General features: G+C 56.2%; 3 protein-coding genes across 6 annotated transcripts in view; 2 read left to right on the top strand and 1 right to left on the bottom strand.

Moving 5' to 3' along the window:
- The first annotated feature begins 4,973 nt into the window (after positions 1–4,973).
- Positions 4,974–6,228, top strand: LOC116239706 (avidin-like). The gene is made up of 4 exons (XM_031609883.2): positions 4,974–5,124; positions 5,210–5,420; positions 5,888–6,008; positions 6,096–6,228. Exons 1-4 carry the CDS (start codon positions 5,002–5,004, stop codon positions 6,139–6,141), a joined length of 501 nt encoding a protein of 166 aa, XP_031465743.1. The 5' UTR covers positions 4,974–5,001; the 3' UTR covers positions 6,142–6,228.
- Positions 6,229–8,003: 1,775 nt separating this feature from the next.
- CREB3 (cAMP responsive element binding protein 3) lies at positions 8,004–12,767 on the bottom strand. Its single transcript, XM_031609890.2, has 9 exons — positions 12,630–12,767; positions 12,280–12,553; positions 11,962–12,074; positions 11,621–11,713; positions 11,114–11,220; positions 10,516–10,584; positions 10,290–10,374; positions 9,831–9,912; positions 8,004–9,429 (listed from the first exon to the last, which is right to left on the bottom strand). The coding sequence occupies exons 1-9, from the start codon at positions 12,765–12,767 to the stop codon at positions 9,056–9,058; spliced, it is 1,335 nt and encodes a 444-aa protein (XP_031465750.2). The 3' UTR covers positions 8,004–9,055.
- The window catches only part of TLN1 (talin 1), a 31,681-nt gene continuing 25,780 nt past the window's right edge, over positions 12,727–18,627 (top strand). The window contains exons 1-2 of one of the 4 annotated variants that reach the window (XM_031609888.2): positions 12,727–12,822; positions 16,732–16,895. In XM_031609888.2, coding sequence (XP_031465748.1) covers positions 16,766–16,895 — 130 coding nt within the window. In that variant the 5' untranslated portion in view covers positions 12,727–12,822; positions 16,732–16,765. Of the gene's footprint in view, positions 12,823–13,371; positions 13,460–16,098; positions 16,655–16,728; positions 16,896–18,627 lie in introns of those variants that run through there. The other 3 variants (XM_031609886.2, XM_031609887.2, XM_090132547.1) reach the window with 3 other exon arrangements.

The following is an 18,627-nucleotide window of genomic DNA, read 5'->3' as shown; positions in this document are numbered from 1 at the left end:
CTCCTCACCCAGCGGCAGCGCGATTTCCAGCACGGAGCGCAACGGGCGCCCGCTGCCCGGCTGCAGGACGCGGCGCGCGTCCACATGGCGGCGGTGCCGCGGCCTTCGTTCCGCAGGACGGCACCTCCGGCGTCCTCGAATTCGGCCCGGCCGGGCGGCACAGGCCCGTGCTGTTATCGTGCCCTGAGCTGGGGCGGGCCGGGGAGCAGGGTTTGGGCCACTGCTTACTTGTGCTCATAATAGTCATCCAGCAGTCCATCCATAGCCTTGGTCTTCACAGAATCACAGATGGCTTTGGGTTGGAAGGGACCTCCGAGCTCACCCAGACCCAAACCCCGCCATGGACTGGTTGCCCCCACCAGCTCAGACTCCCCAAGGCCCCATCCAGCCAGTTCTTGAGCACCTCCAGGGATGGGGCAGCACCGCTCTCTGGGCAGCAGTGCCAGCACCTCACCGCCCTCTGAATTTCCCCTTAACATCTAATCTAAGTCCCCACTCTTAGTTTAATGTCATTCCTCCTTGCCCTATCAGTTTTACACCATTTAAAGAGACAGCCCTGTTAGCTCCCTTCAACTACTCGAAGGCTGCTATGAGATATCCCTGTAGCCTTTCTTTTCATGTTCTCCCAGCCTTTCTTTTGCCACTGACATACTAAAGAAGCTGTCCTTGACCCCCGTCACCCGATTTGATTCCCAGTGGGCCTTAGCCTTCCTTGTGGCATCCCTGCACGTCCTGACAATGTCCAGCAGTGTGCCCTGCGGCCCAGACAGCCGGCCGGATCCTGGGCTGCATCCAAAGCAGCGTGGCCAGCAGGGCAAGGGAGGGGATCCTGCCCCTCTGCTCTGCGCTGTGACACCTCACCTGGAGCACTGCGTCCACAGCTGGAGTGCTCAGCACAGGAGAGACGGGGGCCTGTTGGAGAGCGTCCGGAGGAGGGCCACACAAATGGTCAGGGATGGAGCAGCTCCCTGCGAGGACGGGCTGAGAGAGCTGGGGCTGTGCAGCCTGGAGAATGGAAGGCTGGGGGAGGCCTGAGGGCGGCCTGTCTGTGTCCAATGGGGGGCTGTAAGAAAGATGGGGACAGACTCTTCAGCAGGCTGTTGCATCATGCTCAGCTTCTGATATGTTCCCACGCTATCTGTAAATTGGAATGAGATAGATTTGAAGGCTGGATTATTTGATGGGTATGGAATTGGTTGAGTGGTTGCAGTCAGAGGGTTTTGGTCAATGGCTCTATGTCCAGGTGTAGGCCAGTGACTGGAGGTGCCCCCATGGGCCCAACTTGTGACTGTTATTCTTTAATATTTTTATCAACCACATAGACACTGGGGTTGAATTCACCCTCAGCAAGTTTGCTGATGACACCAAGCTGAGTACAGTTGTTATGGCAGAAAGAAAGGATGCCATTCAGAGAACCTGGACACACTCAAAAAGTGGGCCAATGTGAAACAAATGAGGTTGAACAAGTACTGTGTTCAGATTTAGGCCACTCACTGTAAGAAAGACACTGAGGCCCTGGAGTGTGTCCAGAGAAGGGCAACAAAGCTGTGAGGGGTCCGGAGCACAGGGCTTATGAGGAGCGGCTGAAGGAGCTGGGATTGTTCAGTGTGAAGGGGAGGCTCAGGGGAGACCTTACTGCTCTCTGTAACTCCATGCAGGGAAGTTGTACTGAGCTGGGGGTTGGCCTCTTCTCTCGTGTAACTGGTGGTAGGACTGGAGGGAGTGGCCTCCAGTTGTAGCAGGGGAGATTCAGGCTGGATATAAGGAAATACTTTTCCGAAAGAGTGGTCAGGCACTGGAACGGGCTGCCCCAACCGTGGAGGTGTTCAAGGAACATTTAAACATTGTGTTGAGGGACATGTTTTAGTGAGAACTGTTGGTGTCAGGTGGATAGTTGGACTGGATGATCTTGTACCAGCCTTAATATTCTATGATTCACTGATCCTGTAAGTGCAGGGTGTTGCATTTGGGTCAGTGCAATCTCAGGTGTGTGCACAAACTGGGAAAAGAACTCCTTTAGAGCAGCCCTGCAGAGAAGGACTTGACATGAAAGATTTAACATGACCCAGTCCCCCTCTACTCTGCCCTCACGAGCCCCACTTGCAGTACTGTGTAAAGGATTGGGCCCTCAGCACAGGAGGGATGTGGAGCTGCTGGGGCTGGTCCAGAGGAGGGCCACAAAGATGTTCAGAGGGATGGAGCACCTCTCCTGCAAAGAAAGGCTGAGCGAGTTGGGGTTGTTCAGTCTGGAGAAGAGGATCTCTCATTGCATCCTTCCAATACCTGAAAGGAACCTACAGGCAGGAGGGGAACTGACTTTTACACAGTTTGATAGTGACAGGACAAGGGGGAAGCTCTAAACTAAAAGGGGAGATTTAGGTTAGATGTGAGGAGAAGATTGCTCACTGAGACAGCAGTGAGGCTGTGGCACAGACTTTCCAGAGCAGCTGCGGTGCCCCATCCCTGGGTTGAATGGGGCCCTGGGCATCCTGAGCTGGTGGGGGCAAGCAGCCCATGGCAGGGGTTGGGGCTGGGTGAGCTTTGAGGTCCCTTCCAAGGTAAGTCATTCTGTGATTCTATGAAATGACACCAGGCTGCTTGGAAGGTTTCTAGGGCTGGCTCCATGACTGAGGCTGATTAATGAAGTAAGGGCTGGACTCCTTGGTTAGTTGTCACTGTTACTCCAAGATCACATCTCATGTGATGGCTGCACTGGTTCCAGGGAGGTACCCTTCAGCCCTCACCTGTCAACCCCTTGCTGCCTCCATGTGGACACTGCAATGGAACATCCCACCCAGGCCCCTGCATTCACACTGGAAGCACTGTGCAGTGCAGCTTCCCACATCCACAGGTGCCATGGCTTGAGTTCAGCTGTGGCTTCGGAGTATGTGGGTGGTGGCGCAGTGCTGGCCACCCTGGGGCACCGTGCCCATGTCACACTGCTGCCTGCTCCCTACCACCTGTGCCCATTGTCCCCCCTTGTAGGACTGGAGAATGGGTGCCAGGACAGGGATGTTTGCTCCTTGCCAAGGAACAAGCCGTTCACCCTCGTTGGCCACCACAATAACCACATCCTGATCCAAACAGGCAAAGAACAAAAACAGCTGTGAAAGTCGTCACGCCTTCTTAGAGGCTGCTTTTATTGGTGTGACCTACTGGCATCGCCCTTTAAGCTTATACAATGACTTCTACAATAAGTTTATTGCTTATTATACAATAAGCTTATACAGGCTTTCATTCAAAGGCTGGGAAATTTGGTGTTACTGAGTTGTTGGACAATTTCACTATTTTCTTTTCTTACTTTACAAGCACTTCAGTTAAAATTGTATCTTAAAGAGTCAGCTTTTGGATAGGTCCATATGGACACGTCTGTAGGCTGGGGTGGTTTGGGTTACTTTGGGCAACCAAAGAGAAGTCATTTTCTCCACTGTGGAGAAATGATTCCCAGGGCTGACTCAGCCACAGGGCTCCTCCTGGCTCCTGCCTTGCTCAGTACCCTTATCTGAGACTTGCCAACAAATCCATCTTCAAGATACAAGATGCACCACTGGGCTTGGTGATGCCTGTGGGTCCCTTCCAACTTGGGATATTCTGTGATTCTATGACTATGAAGGTCAATGGTAATGGCAGTGTTGTAGGTTCTATTCTGCTGGATTTAAGCCTGTCCATGTGTAAATGAGCTGAACCTGAGCAGCCAAAGTGAACTCAGCAGCCTTGTGGGAAAGGGAAACTTAGCGTGCAGCCAATTCCCAGAAAAAGGCAAAGTAAACACTGGGGCAGGAATTTCCTACAGAAGAGCAGCCAGGAAGGGCCAGCCAGGCACGGCTGCTGTCACAGAGTGGGGAGTGAGCAGCAGGAGCACAAGGGCTGGGAAATCCATCAGGAAATGAACCGTAGGATGTGGCCCCTCATGGAAGAGCAGTGTTGGTGGGTCTGCAGAGTGGTGGTAACAAGTTGATACTGACTGATGGTAACAAGTGGCACTGAGATGGCACTGGGGCAGCTGGGCAGTGCAGTGCTCAGCATTAGGAGCAGGGATCAGTTTCTATAATCAGAGCTCAGAAGTGAGTCTAAGGGGAAAGAGAAACTGACCACAGCAGCCAATTTTCTGTTTCCCTTACAAGAAATAGGGAGTGCTTTCTGACATGCAGGTCACCATGAGGTTACAGTGTGATGAACACAGAAGTAAAACACTCTTATTTTAACAGACCCCTGGAATGTTGCAAAGGAACATACAAGAAAATACAGTGCAAAGCAAGTTACATCAGCCTCCCTTGTCAGCAAAAAATGTAACAGAAGGGGAAGCATGAAAATACACAAGACCCCAGGACAATTGCGATATTCGTTGGCAATAAAATATGACATCCAAGATATTCAGGGAATGTTTGTTTTTCCATAAACAATATTGTTTCCTCCAACAAAAGCCAATTGTTAAAACAACAGTGAACCTGCACACCAGCTCTGAGCAAAAAGAGCCCAGGTGCAGGTGGGATGTGGCTGGGTTTTGTGCTCTTTGCTGCCTTCTGCAGCGTGTTGCAGTCCTGGGGCAGGTCTGAGCCATCGGATCTGCAGCAGGCACCCAGAGCCCAGCTGCACACAGGACCAAGCTGTAGGGAACACCTGCAGACCCTTGCAGTCTGGTCCCAAAGTAGTATGCATGATTGAGCAAGGTGAGGAAGAATGGCATGGGGCCTGGGTGCTGCCATTCCCAGATAGGCATTAATGATGTCAGGCACCCTGTGGATGGCTGTGCTGTGATCAACAGACAGCAGAAGAGTGACCTGTGAAAAAGGGATTTTCCCCAGCTGAGCACCCTGCTGCCAGCTTCCTTGAAGGGTCCTTCACAAACATGAGTCTTAAGCAAGGAGGGTCAGTTTCAGCACATTATTTTGGGAATATGTTTGCAACCAGGAACAGCAAATGTGGGCTCACCCAGATTGCATAACACTGGGCAGAGTCAGTGATGGGAGCAATAAAAAGGCGAGAGGGCGTGCAGGAGGGATGAGTCCTGCCAGGAGCACGGCCGGCTGTCCACCTGCTGCAGAGATGGTGCACGCAACCTCCTCCCTGCTGCTGCTGCTGCTCAGCCTGGCTCTGCTGGCTCCCGGCCACTCTGCCAGAAAGGTAACGGGATGGGGCTGGGAGTGGGTGCTCCTAGGAGCCCATCCCTGCCTCCTGCCCGGCACTGAATCCCTGTGCTTCATTCCAGTGCATGCTGACTGGGAAATGGACGAACGACCTGGGCTCCAACATGACCATCGGGGCTGTGAACAACAGAGGCGAGTTCAGTGGCACCTACCACACAGCTGTAACATCCACATCAAATGACATCAAATTGTCACCACTGTACGGGACCCAAAACAACATCAACAAGAAGACCCAGCCCACCTTCGGCTTCACTGTCAATTGGAAGTTTTCAGGTGCTTCTCCCCCAGCCTCCCTGCAATGTTCCTGCTCCTCTGCTGCCCTTCCCTTTGACATCCCCTTTGCTCTCCTGCCCTTCCCCACAACATCTCCAATGCTCTCTTGCCCTTCCCCCTTCCCTGCAATGTTCCCAGTGCTCTTCTGCACTTTCCTACAGCGTCCCTGATGATCTCTCCTCCTCTCTGTGGTGTCTCTGATAATTTCCTACCCATCCCTGTAGTTTCTCCAATGATGCCCTGCCTCCCATGGCCCTGGTGCTGCCCCATCCGTTCCCCCAGAGCTGCTGGACTGGTGTCACCTTCTGGTCCCTGGGTGCAGGGGAGGTGCTGGGGCTGTTCCCTGAAGGCAGGGAGAGCTCAGATGAGTTGTCCCCAGGGCAGACCATGGGACCATGGCTCTGGCACTGCCCTGCCCTTTGTGGAGCTCACGACCCCACTCCTCTCATCTGCCCCTTTTCCCACAGAGTCCACCACTGTCTTCACGGGCCAGTGCTTCATAGACAGGGGTGGGAAGGAGGTCCTGAAGACCATGTGGCTGCTGCGATCAAGTGTTGATGACATTGATGATGACTGGAAAGCCACCAGGTGAGCCCAGGGCAGGGGAACATGGTCAAAGCCAGTGACCTAGTGGCTGTGCACTTCCCACCTTACATCTCCCCTCTGTCCCCACAGGGTCGGCAACAATGTCTTCACTCGCCTGCGCTCAGTGAAGGAGTGAGGATGGCTCTGCGATTCCCACCTCAGCAGCAATGCTGCAGTGCTGACACTGCTTGTGACATTGCTCCCAATAAAGCTTTACATCAGACACACTCTGGCTCTTGCGATGTTCCTTCAGGCTGCACTTCTGGGTCCCTTATTACCCCGCCGCATCCCAGTTCCTCTCCCCCCACCTGTCCCACATCCCATGGCGTGGCAGTGCCAGCAATGACACTTGCGTCACCATGTCCCCTGTGCCACCGCAGGTACTGTTCAATGCCTTTGAGGCTGCACACATTTGGGAAGTGGGTTGGGAAGGAAGCTTAAGAAGTCAAAAGGGAAGAGAAGACGGGCTGTATTTGCTACTGTGTGCAGGGACTGCATGTGCACAGGCCCACAGAGCACAAAGGGAGAGCTTCAATCCCCACAGTGTGCAAGGAAAGCTGTCAGGGACAGCTTTGCCAGGAGCTTGCAGAAATAGCACACTTCCTGCTCCTCTGCCTTGCAGGAATAAAACACGAGCCTCTTTGACCGAAGGGCTCATTCCTGGCATTTTTATCATCGCTGCCCCTCATCCCACAGTGGGAGGTCCAGGCTGCATTTCCGTTCCCCTACTGGCTTAGAGCCGCTTGCTGTGGCACAGAAGTGAGAGCAAAGAAAGCAAGGAGAAAAAACAGCAGTACTAGAGCAGAACAGGCTATGAGAGCAGAGTCCCCTACTATTCTACCCAGTACAGCTGTGGGCTCTGAAATACTCCAGAGTCTTCACCTCAGTCTCAGTATCTTTCTGCACAGAAGGGTTGTTGTTCTGGCTGGTGTGGCCAACACCCCGTGCCAGCAGCACCAGGTCCAGTGCTTTTTGAGCAGAGCCCCATGCTCCTGGCCCCGGAGCAACCGTGCTGTCTGCTCTCAGCACTGCTGGCAGCACCACCCGCTTTGCTTTCGGATCACTCCAAGGGATGTGGGGTAGAGCTGGGCCAGCACCAGGGGCTGGAGGTAGCATCAGTGCCATTACACATCTTAGCTTTGACTTGTGAAAAAACACAACAAAATCCAGCCAAGACTCCTACACCTCCCCACCACTGAGCAGGGCTCCTGGGGCAGGAGGTGCAGTGGCTCCCACGGTGAGCATGGCTGTCTTCCCAAGGCCAGACTGAGGGTCTCTGAGCTAACAGGATGAGCAGCCTCATCCTGTTAGAAGCATGCTATTGTCAGTTCAGAAACATGGCCCAGGCTTAAGACATCCTTCTTTACTTTTTCTCCTCCACGATGAAATCTGGCATACACTTCAACTTCTTGTCCATCTGCACAAGGACCTTTTCATACCACAAGCATGTGCTGCTTGCCTCTCCGAGTTCCTGCACCCCAAACCCTGTACAGGGCTCAGCACAACCTAAACTCCACAGCCACTGATGTCTCTGTGGATCCAGCGATCCCACCTGACTCCAATACATAGCCTTGATCTAGCATCCATCATCTTCCTAGCAGGCAGGGCCCTCCCCAGTCCCCCCAGCAATGGGGCTATTGCACCACTCCAGACTTGCAGCCTTCCTGCAGTTGTGCAGTTCCTCCTTATGAAAACAGAGGTGGGGGCAGACAGCAGTTACTTGTGCTTCCTACAAGGGAAGCTGCTCAATTCCGTTGTGGTAACTGCATTTCTGTATGGCATGGTGCTGTGAGCATTGTCACTGTGCAACATAAGTTGTGCTGGCAACATAAATGTGTCCTGAACAAATTGAGGGTATTTGCATGCCCCTGGCCTCTGCTGGCCTGGGAGCAGGGCTCCTGCACTCAGGGTCCTTTCACAATGCTCCCAAACCCTTGCACAGCCCCATCTTCACCTGGTCAGCCCAACCCCGGATTGAAAAGACCATGGAGTGCACAGTTGCACAGAGAACATGTTTTATTTTCCCATCATTAACAAGGAAATGTCATTTGCTTAGATATAAAGTAGGACAAAGAGATAAGCTCAACAGGTACCATTCAACTGTATCCCAGGAAAGACACAAGGCCCCAATGCAAAGTGCTTCTGCTCAGCCTCACAGAGCAACCAGAGCCAGCAAAAAGCCTCACTGGTCAGTGCAGAAAAGCTCAAGCTCACAGTGCAGCTGTGAATCTGAGTTGCAGAAAGGAAAACCTTCAGAATAAGAAGCTCTGCTTCTCTGAGCTCTCTCCTGCAGTTAGTAGTCCAGCAGAAAGCTTCCCCATCTCCCTCAGGGGCAGAAGCCCAGCTCCCAGAGCTTTGGGAGAGGAAAGGCTCAGGTGTCTGTGACAGAAACAGGCATGCACAACTTGGAAAGAACACCTCAGTATCACCTAGAGTATCTCCTCTAGCTACACCAAAAGCTGCACCCATGGCTCAACAGTGAACAAGAACTGTTCACAAGGGGAAGTGCAGGGTCTGCTGCAAGGGCAGGACAACTCCCTGTCAGGGCACTAAAGATCAGCATCATACTGAGAAATCAGAAATCACTGAAGGACTAAAGTAAGGGACAAGGGACACGTGCTTGTGGCCACCAGATGCAGTAAGAAGCGCAAGACCCAGCCTTTTCACTTCCATCTGGGCAGGGAAGAAGCGAGGCAATGGCATTCATCAGAGGCAGCCTGCAGATACTCACACCTCAGGCCCAGATGCTTTCAGCTTCCAGGCCAGAGCCCATCCCCAGTGAGTCTGAAGGCTTGCCTAAGGCTGCAGGGAACAAAGCTCCCTGAGCTTCCTACCACATCTTAGATAGGAGCCTCTGTTACAGATACACAGAGCAGAGTGTAAGGATAGATCATCTCTAAAATGATTCCTCTCTAAAATGATTCCTCTGAGCTGCCAGCAATCAGGAGACTACATAAAAGCATTTGCTTTTACAGATTATCTGTTAACACAGTTCTGGCTGACCCTCCCCAACAGTGTGCCCAGCCTGTCAGGCAGCAAGAAGGGGATGGTCACATCTCATCGGTGCGGTGCTGCTGGATGACAACGCTGGTGGTGCGCTCCACCCACTCCTGACTCTCATCCTTCCATGGTGCCAGCACCTCCGACTGCAAGGCATCTCTCCGGTAGTGCTGCTCCTGCGGCTGGGGAGGGCCCAGCTCTGAGCCTGCTGTCACAGGAGGGTCAGAGGATGAGTTGCTGTTGAACACAGATCTTGGATCAGGCTTGGGTGGACTCTGCCCCTCTTCCCGTGACTGATTGAGGCTGCCCAACAATGAAGTGTCTTCAGGCTCTGGACTGAACCTCTCCAGTACAACTTCCTCCTGCACAGCGGGTGCTGCCTGCCAGACCTTGTTTGGGAACTCACGAATCTGCCGTGACAGAACTGCAAAAGAGGGAGAGCCAGCTTCAACACACCCACCCTGAGAGCAGGATGCATCAACCCCTCACGGTCCTGCAGGTCAATACAGAACCTGCAAGATAAGCTCAAATTGTTCTGCTGAGGCTGCCTCCTCCCAGTGAGGCACAGAAAAAACATTCCACGGCTGCCAGCCATTAGCACAGCCTGTGTTGCAAGCAGCAGAGGAACTCTACAGTTTGGTGGTATCACCCCTAGCCCTGGGTGAGAGGGAGAAAGAATCTGGAGACAGGCTAAGAAAGGGAAGGAAATGCTCATCTCAGGCAAGGGGCTCTTGGGCTGGAAGTGCCCCAGAGTTCAGGCTGTCTCTGTGGGAAGTGCTCCGTTCTTGCGGACGTTTTTCCTGGAATCATGCTTGGAGAACTCACCTCTGAACTCTGGCTGTGGCCCTCTGCTGCCAAACGAGTAGAGGCTGGGTGAGAGAATGAGGCAGAAGGAAAGGACAAGGACCTGGAAACAAAGAAAAGCCTTCAGCAAAAAATGTGAATAGGCATCATAAGCTGCAATAAATGCTTACGGGGACAGCAGAGACCCCTCCATCACAAACACTGGGGCTGAAGACACTCACAGAATCACTAAGGTTGGAAAAGAGCTATAAGATCATTAAGTCCAACCATTCACCTATCACCAATGGTTCTCGCTAAACCATATCCCTCAACACAACATCCAAACGTTCCTTGAACACCTCCAGGGAAGGGGACTCCACCACCTCCTTGGGCAGCCCATTCCAGTGCTTGACCACCCTTTCAGAGAAGTAGTATTTCCTAATATCCAGCCTGAATCTTCCCCGGCGCAGCTTGAAACCATTCCCTCTAGTCCTAACTCACCATGATGCAGGTACTCGCTGTGGTAGTTTTGGTTGTGGACTGTCTCACCAAGGCCTGCAGTTTACGCAGCTGCTCCAGCAGAGACCTGCAGCATAGCAAATAGGGCAGGTTAATGCAGCAGCTAAAGCTACTGTGCTCCTCTCCTTCACAGCCAGTGACAGAATATAATCCTTGCAGAGAACAACCTTCCCCACCACATCTCCTACCATGTCAAACAAGAACTCACATGTTCTGCTTCTGCAGGAGCTGCACCTTCTTCTGCAGCTCATGGTTTTGGGCTGTGCAAGCTGCCACCCTGCCCAGGACAGACGAACAGCAAAGGAGAAAAACAGAAAGGTTTTAATTTATTAGACAACAGCAGGGACTTCTCTGGCATCCCTTTTCATGGGATCAGCCACCATCCCTGAGTGGCTGGGCCAGACGAAAGCACTTCTGGAGTCTACTGGACACCAAGTGGGGCAAAGCCCAGAGACCATACCTCACACAGGACATGGGGAAAAAGGGCGGGGAGGGACATGAAGTCTTTGCTGAGTCCCTCAGGGAAGCACCATCCTAATCTGTAAGGATGCTTACTCCTGGCAGCACAGCAGCACCAGTGTTCAGAGATACCAGTTTGTACTGCAAACTAGCCTGATACTGAGAACATGACGGACCTAGCAGGTCAGCACCTGGCTCAAAGCAAGCAAGCTCTGGGTGTTCTCCAAGTGCAAGAGAGCAGGCAGACTATGCCCCAAGCTTCTGACCTCCCTCCAGGATCTGCTTATTTTCTGCCCACAGTGGCAAGACCTCAGTAGTAGCACAGCACAGGTACTGTGTGCTCATACCTGTTCTCCAGGCCATCAACATAGATTTTCTTCCTGCGACGACTATCCTGGGCTGACTGCTTGTTCCGGATCTTCCGACGCACCTTCTTCAGAAGTCGCTCCTCAGCCTGCAAGAACCATTTCCCATTAGCAGCCAGCCCTGGGTGAAGGCAATCCAGCCCTTACAAATCCTGTGTAGCACTCAGCCCTGCTTAGAGAAGCAGAAAGCAATGTACTTTTGTCCCCTGTCCCTTTCAGACCAATGGACAAACTGCACAGGTTGCACAGCAAACTCTGGTCTGCTGATAAGACTGGCAATTTCATGGTGTACCAGAGGACTGGGTCACACTGGAGGGAGATGGAAAACACAACTCAGGAAGCACCAAGTAGGACGAAAAAGACTGAAAGCACTGGTGGTGTAGGAGAGCACATTGTCTCACCACCAAGGCATCGTCCTGCGTTTTCAGCACCGAAGGGTTGGAGGAGTCCAGGTCTGCTTGGGAGTTAGAGGCTGCAGTGAGGACTCACTTTGGTCAGTGGCAGACAGGTTGGTAAGGAAACGCCATCCTTCTCCAGAAGCTGCCTCTCCTCCTCAGTCAGGACCAGCTCTGGGAAGTTGGACTGGAAGGAAAAAAGAAAAAACAAACCAAGAAAAATATATCGACTGAGAACACAAAATAAAGGGAGTCCATTGCTAGGTAGAGAAAGTGTGCAAAGTTTTCAGAACCAGAATCGGCTCTCCCAAAGCAGCACCACTGTCTCCCTTAAAACATTCCTCGAGTGGCCATGCCCAGAGAGAAAGGGAGATGTGAGCAAAAGCAAATACAGTGCCCAGAAATACACACTTCCTGACGCACAAGATTCAGTACCTGCATGGGGGCTCCAGGCATATGCTGGGGTCCAGCATCCACAGCAACAGTGATAGGAAAACTGCAGCTCTGCTCCAGAGTCTCATTTGTGCTTTCCAAACACATCCATGTCTCTGGGAAATAAAGGCAGAATCAAGGTCTGGGCCTTAATAAAGCTGCACAAAAACCTCACCAGACATATTTGATTAGCATGAAATCACACTCATATGGCAGTGAAAAACCACCATGCTCATCTTTCTCCAACATTACTTTGTGTCTCTATGCCAAACGTCCACACAAGGCACCAGCTAGGACAGATGGATCCCACACATCACTTACCGAGGTCAATGGAAACGTCTCCTTCTGCCATGTCAGACCTCACACTTTCCAGTGCTGGCCAATCTTGATGGAGGGAATAGTTGTGATCAAACTGCACGATGTCTGAGCTCTGAGGACTGCCGGCAACATCGCTGCCTGAGCTGTGGAACGGGTTCTGATCCTCAGAAGTGCTGCTGTCACTGTCAGCGGGCAAATAGCCCTGCAGCGGGCACGGTTCGTCCTCAGAGGGGCTCAGCAGGGAGTTGATGAAGCTGTCCATCTCCTTGTCCAGGAGCTGCGGAGAAAAACCTCCAGCTAAGCAGGAGCCAACCCTCCTGCCAGCACTCGGCAGCGGCTCCTCCACGACCCACCTCGAGCTCCGGCAGCACCCAGTCCCCCAGCGGTGGGCTGTCCCCCGCGGGGCTCAACGCCGCCGGCGCGTCATCGTTCAGCAGGAAGTCGAGCAGGTCCCCGTCCGGCAGCGCGGCCAGAGGCTCGAGGCCCGCCATCGGAGCCAGGAGGCGCCCAGCCCCAGCGGGAAGGAGTCGCGAAGGGTCGCGAAGGGTAAGAGCGAAAGGGGGGAAGCCGGGCCTCGGCGGCGCCGGGAGAACGGGGGGCGGGCCGGGCCTCGAGCCCGAGCAGCGCGACGCGACAGAACGGGCGGGCCGCAGACACGCTCGGTGCGCAGCGCAGGCGCTCCGGGGAGCGCAGGAGCCGCCGTGGGGCGCCGCGCCGGGCCCGGCTTCGGCTCCTCCGCTCCTCCGCCGCCCCGCGCCCAAAAGCCCGCGGCCGCGCCCTCCGCTCCGCGCCCACCGCCCCGCGGTGACGCCACCGCCGCCCGGCAGCCCCCGCGCGAGGCCCCGCCCCGCCGCGCCCGGCCCCGCCCCCACGGGACGCGGGCAGCGCGGGCTGCCATTGGCTCGCGGCACGTGGGCGGCGGGCGCGCGCGGGCGTGGCGGCGGCGGCGGGTCCGTGCGGCGCGGCCCCGGGGCGCGGGCGGGCGTGGGCGGGGACCGAGCGCGGCGCTGCGCGGCGCAGCCCGGGGGCCGGGCCGGGCCGAGCTGCTCCGCTCCGCCCGGCGGCGGCGTCGTGCCGCGCCCGGCGCATGCGCGGCGGGGGGCGGCGGGGCGGGAAGCGGGCGGTGCCGCCGCGCTGCCGCACAGCCTCGGCGGGCCCCGGCGCGCTGCTCGGCCGCGCTCAGGTACGGCACCGGGAGCGGGCGGCGCGGCCCCGTCACCGCGGGGCGACGCTGAGCGGGGATCGGGGGAAGGGGAGACCGTTCGGAGCGCGGCGCGGCGGCCCCGCGGCGGCAACGCGGCGCGGGATGGGGGCTACCGCTGCGGGGCCGGCGGGGCGCGGGGGGGTGCGCCGCTCGGGGACGCCGCGTGCAGCGGAGCGGTGCGGGGCGAAGCGCGCCCCACCCCGGCGCGGCCGCCCCCCCTCGGGCGCTCCGTGCGGGAGGAGCGCGGCCGCATCCTGTTTCCCGCACCCGCGGGGCGGCCGCGGTCCCGCGTGGGGAGCGCGGCGGTCGGTCCCCGGAGCGGAGCCCTCGCCCGGCCCCGGAGCTCCGTGCCCCCGCCCGGCCCCGGGGATGCATCGCTTCCAGCCCCATATTTGGAAGCGATGCCGCGAGACCGGGACACCCCGCGCGGGCCGGCGGGCGTGGGTGCCGCTGCGCTGCGGGGCTGTATTTCAGTGCGAGTCGGGGAGAGTCGGAGCATCCCCTGTCCACGCCATCACTTTAGGATGCGGGTGGGAAGGGTGGGGCGCGGTGCGCGGCTCCGTGCTGCAGGGGGCCCTCCCGGTGCCGTTCACCGGGGACAAAGTCACCGGCCCTGCTGTCAGCCCGCTGCCACCCGGCGCCCATCCCCGGCGGGCATGAACCGGTCGCGGCCGCCGGAGAGGAGGAAGCGGCGTGAATCAGCCGTGCTGCGTGTGGCTGAGTCACCGCGCCGCGGAGCTGCCCGCCCGGGATCCGTGGTGCTGCGGGGCGTGCGGGGCCGGCGCTGCGCCTCTGGGTTAAAACATTAACTTCTGCATTCGGTGGAGGAGGGGGAAAGCGTCGGAGCATGAGACCTCACCGCGCTGCGTTTTCTGAGATTAAAAGGAAAAAGAAAAAAAAAAAACACAAAAAAACCCACACAACAAAAACACACACACAAAAAGAGAAATCCAGAACAAAGCAGTTTAAGTCCTTCCAGTGCTCCGCCGTGCCGCGGTGCGGGGTGCTCTCCGCAGGAGCGGAAGGGCTGCGGGAACTTCCTGCGGTGCGGTCGCACTGCTGCCCCTTCCCCCGGGCTGAGAGCAGCAAATTCGGTTCCTTCGGGAAAGCTCTGCGGCCTCTGGACGTGTGCCACCGGCGTGCAGAGCAGGCTGCCTGCAGACACAGCCCGTGAGGAGAACCCGGCTGGGCTGCGCTTTGTTTTCTTTTTTCTCTCTCTCTCTTTTTTTTTTTTTTTCAAACATAAAACTTTCTCTGTACCCGTGCTCGCAGCAGCGCTTGCTCTAAAGCCGGGAGATATAAATACAGCGGCGACGTCATGGGGTGGAAAATCGCTCTGTGCCCCGGGGATGGCGGCGGAGGCGTCGCGGGGAAGGGAAGAGAAATGCAGAAGTGCCCGCAGCCGCTGCACTGCTGCTGTGCTGGCTTATCTGCCTCGCCTACCAGCGAGCACTGCTGACTTGTTTGCTTTCCCTGGAGGGCGGCCAGTGCTGAAAATTGGTGTGCATTCATCACATCGTTTGGCTTTTTTTTTTTTTTTTTTTTTTTCACCTCCTGGGGGGGCAGCCCGGGGCTGACAATTCGCTTCTTGCATTTCGGCTGTGCCCACAGTGGCACCATCACAGTGTAGCCCTTGTTGCCGGTGTTGTCTCTGCACCGGTGCCTTGGGAACACGGCGCTGCTGTCATCAGCACAGAGCCCACATCTGCTTCCTGCCGCGCCGGTGCCTCCGCAGAGCTCGCGAAAGGGCTCTCGTTGCCCTCCGATGCCCAAACGCGCATGCTCCCATCCCCTGCGCCTGACCTAGTGTCCCCGTGCATACCCCAGTGCGGAAATGTACCCAGGTCTTTCCCCTACACCCCAGGGATGTGGGAGGCAGCAGCTGAGCAGACGTTCAACCCTCACGCCGTACCCCGCCGCCACGTTGTTATGGGACTGCTTTAAATAGCAGAGACCACTTCTGCTTTAACGCGCTGGTGGGGAGCAACGCACAAAGCATTTCCTCAGAACGCAGAAAAAGCAACGAGCCTCCGGCTTCTACACGGTTTAAGCGCCTTGCACAGAGCTATTTGGGGCACAGCGTTATTTGGGGCGCGGGGCGGTGGCCACGTGCGGCTGCTGACGGCCCCACAGAGCCGGAGCTGCCCCTGTCCCATTGCAGTTTCGCCTCCGGCATATCCTGCAGCCAGGGGCCGATTTCACCGATTTTGCAGAAATTCACGAGTGAGGCCAAGCTGCCGGGTGCGGCATCCCGTGTTTTCTTTGCAGTATTGTTTGGGACAGTTTTAATTTCTTTGCCTGCCTCTGCGTTCCTCTTCCTCTCCGCTCCCTGACCCTGCCCTGCAGGCAGAAGCAGGGGGAGGGATGGAAAAGGCTCAGCGCTCCGCTCCGGGGTATTTTTAGATTTAGGGAAGAGGACGATCCCCGTCCCGCTGGCCGCAGCCGCCCCGCCCGTCCGTCCCTTCAAATCCCCCGCGGCCCCTTACGGATCCCGGCCGTGGGGCTGCGGGGCGGCTGCGTGCGGGGCCGTCCCGCTCGCGTTGCATTCCTCGTCGGCGGGGGCCGAGGGCCTCCGACGGGGCTCCTGCGCCGCATTGCCGAACGGCTCAGGAATGCGCAGCTGGAGCGGCTCCACGCGCTGGTGGAGGCGGCACTGCGCTCCTCCCGAGCAGAGCCCTGTGGCCGCCGGGATCCGATGGGGAGGAAGCTCCAGAGCCCCCCGGAGCGGATTGCAGCGAGCTGGGTGCTGCCCCAGCCCCTGTCTCCTCGATTAGTGCCGTGTGCGCTTCCTGGGGTCCCCACAGGGCTCCCTGCTGGACCTCGATAGTGGGGTCGGACCACGCACCACGTGAGGTTTTCCTCTTGTGGTTTCTTTGCCACGGTTTTAATTAAAGCCCTTTCTGTTGCACAGTGCTGCCTTATCTCAGCATACTACTGACGCACATTTCCTCTGTGCTGTGGGTGACAGCTGAGCGCACCACAGTCCGCTCGGGGACATTGGGTGCACGATGAGGGCACAGCAGCTCCAGGGCTCTCCATTAGTGGGCCAGGCTGGGAACTCCATCTGAAGCCCTTCTGTCCGTACTTCTATTCTCCACCACCATCACCTGCTCCTGGGTTGGGACCTGAGCTCTGGGCTCTGCTCCCCCACCACCTCCAGACACCTGCAGAGGGGTGAACACCAGTACATCCCACCCAGCATCGTGTCCCGGTGCCTGGTGGTGGGATCTGATGTGTTGTGTCCTCAGCAGGTGACACAGGAGTAGGGATAGCCCGGCCGCCACCATGGTTGCCCTCTCGCTGAAGATCAGCATTGGCAATGTGGTGAAGACGATGCAGTTTGAGCCCTCCACCATGGTGTATGACGCCTGCCGCATGATCCGGGAGCGCGTGCCCGAGGCACAGATGGGACAGCGTAAGTGTGTGGTCTGGGGCTCGTCCCCTGCTCTTTGCAAGTGTGTTTCTGCTTCCCCAGCTACACCTCCTTTTTTCTCTTCTGGCAGCCCTGGAATTGCTCTCATTGCTTCTCACCTGCCTGTGATGGGCAGCCTTTAAGCACCCTTTCAGCATGCTCCTGCAGCTTCGGACAAGCCCATCTTATTTCAGGCTGTGCTCTATGGCCTGCTCTGTGCTGCTTTTTGCATCTCTAAGATATATGTGTAATGGTTCTTTGCAGCTTCCCTTTCCTGCTCTGTCCCCCCAAGGTCTGGGTTTCTGCACCCGCAGGGTGTTTGCTGGGTGCTGCATGGCGATGGGAGAGCTCATTTCAAGGCATCTTGTAGCCCTGGGTGAATAAGTTTGATTCTGAGCTTGAGAAGCTTTGTGCAAGATTAGGGCTTTGCTGGAGCGTTCGGTGGTGTTGTCTTGCCAGAAAGTGTCTGTCAGTGCACTGTGGCTCGTTTTGGAGGTCTGTAGACAGAATCACAGAATTGTAGGGGTTGAAGAAACCCCTTTCTAGGCAGGTTTCCCGTGTTGAACCTTCCCTTGCTCAGAGGGACACAGGTCCCTCTCTGCAACAACTGGAGGGATTGCTCTGATAGAGCTGTTTCTATGAGCCTTGGTTCTAGTAAGGTATTCAGGCTCCCAGACATGAAGGAATTGCACACAGAGTGGCACAAAAGAGCTCCAAGAGGAGCAGACTTTATTTGAGCCCAGGGGCTGTCACCTGCTAAGGTCACTCTCTTGAAAATAAGTAATAGATGAGAACAGGCAATAGTTCCTGCAGCCCAGCAAGTGCTGCCCTTGATCTGCTTTAGGCTTCCCATCAGCACGCAGCGAGTCTTAGAAGAATTCCTCCCAGTAACCTGGGAAGAATTCTGGGGACTTTAAGGGGGGGTAGGAAAAATGCATTGGAAGTGAAATATGTGTCCATCACTGTGAGCCTTTTCCCTGCCTCCTGTCTCCTCTCTCCTACATGCCTGCACAAAGCTGGCCAGGACTCGGTGGGTTCCAACAACTGCGGTGCTCCCAGCGGGTGTTCCTGTACCATATAAGTTAACTTTTCCTTTCTTGGGGAACATATACCCTCCCCGGCAGCCGTCTGTGGGGACGTGACGTGCTGCCGTTGTGCTGAGCTTTGTCAGCTCTAATATCTCCCTGCTGCCGTCAGACTCAAAATTAAGTGTGTGACAAAGCACCTCGGGATGCTGAGCCGTCCCAAGGACGGGCACCCCCAGCTCCAGGAGGTGGGAGGAGGGGGGTGAAGGTAGCGACATCTGGGAGCAGCAGATTCCTGGTGCAGCAGAGGAAATGCCTTCTCGCTCTGCACAACCATGGCTTTCGGTTTCGGAGGGGGACGGGGTGTTTACGCGGATCTGCAGCCATTGCATTTCCTGCCCCTGGGTCTGTGCCAGGCTGCTCGTAAAGCGCGAGGAGAGAGCCTTAAAGGGAGCTGCTCAGCCCCAGCTCTGACCATTGCCCTTGCTCTGCTGGCAGCAGCTGAAGCTCAGGCCTGCTGTAAAGGAGCCTTTGGGTCCCCGCGTTCAGGCTGCAATGCTGGGAATCCCCAAGGCAGTTCTTCCACTTACCTGCTTTTACCTCATCCCTGCCACAGAGCTCACCATTTTCTCTTGTTCCTCTTTGTTGCCCTTACCCTGTGACATTTGTGTGTCTCTTTTGGAACTGCCCGGCTCCTCTTCCAGGATGCT

This window comes from Phasianus colchicus, chromosome Z, assembly GCF_987193195.1.
Source record: "Phasianus colchicus chromosome Z, bPhaCol1.hap1.1, whole genome shotgun sequence".
NCBI lineage: Eukaryota > Metazoa > Chordata > Aves > Galliformes > Phasianidae > Phasianus > Phasianus colchicus.
The sequence above is the reverse complement of the archived record's forward strand: the minus strand, read 5'-3'. Positions and strand labels throughout refer to the sequence as shown.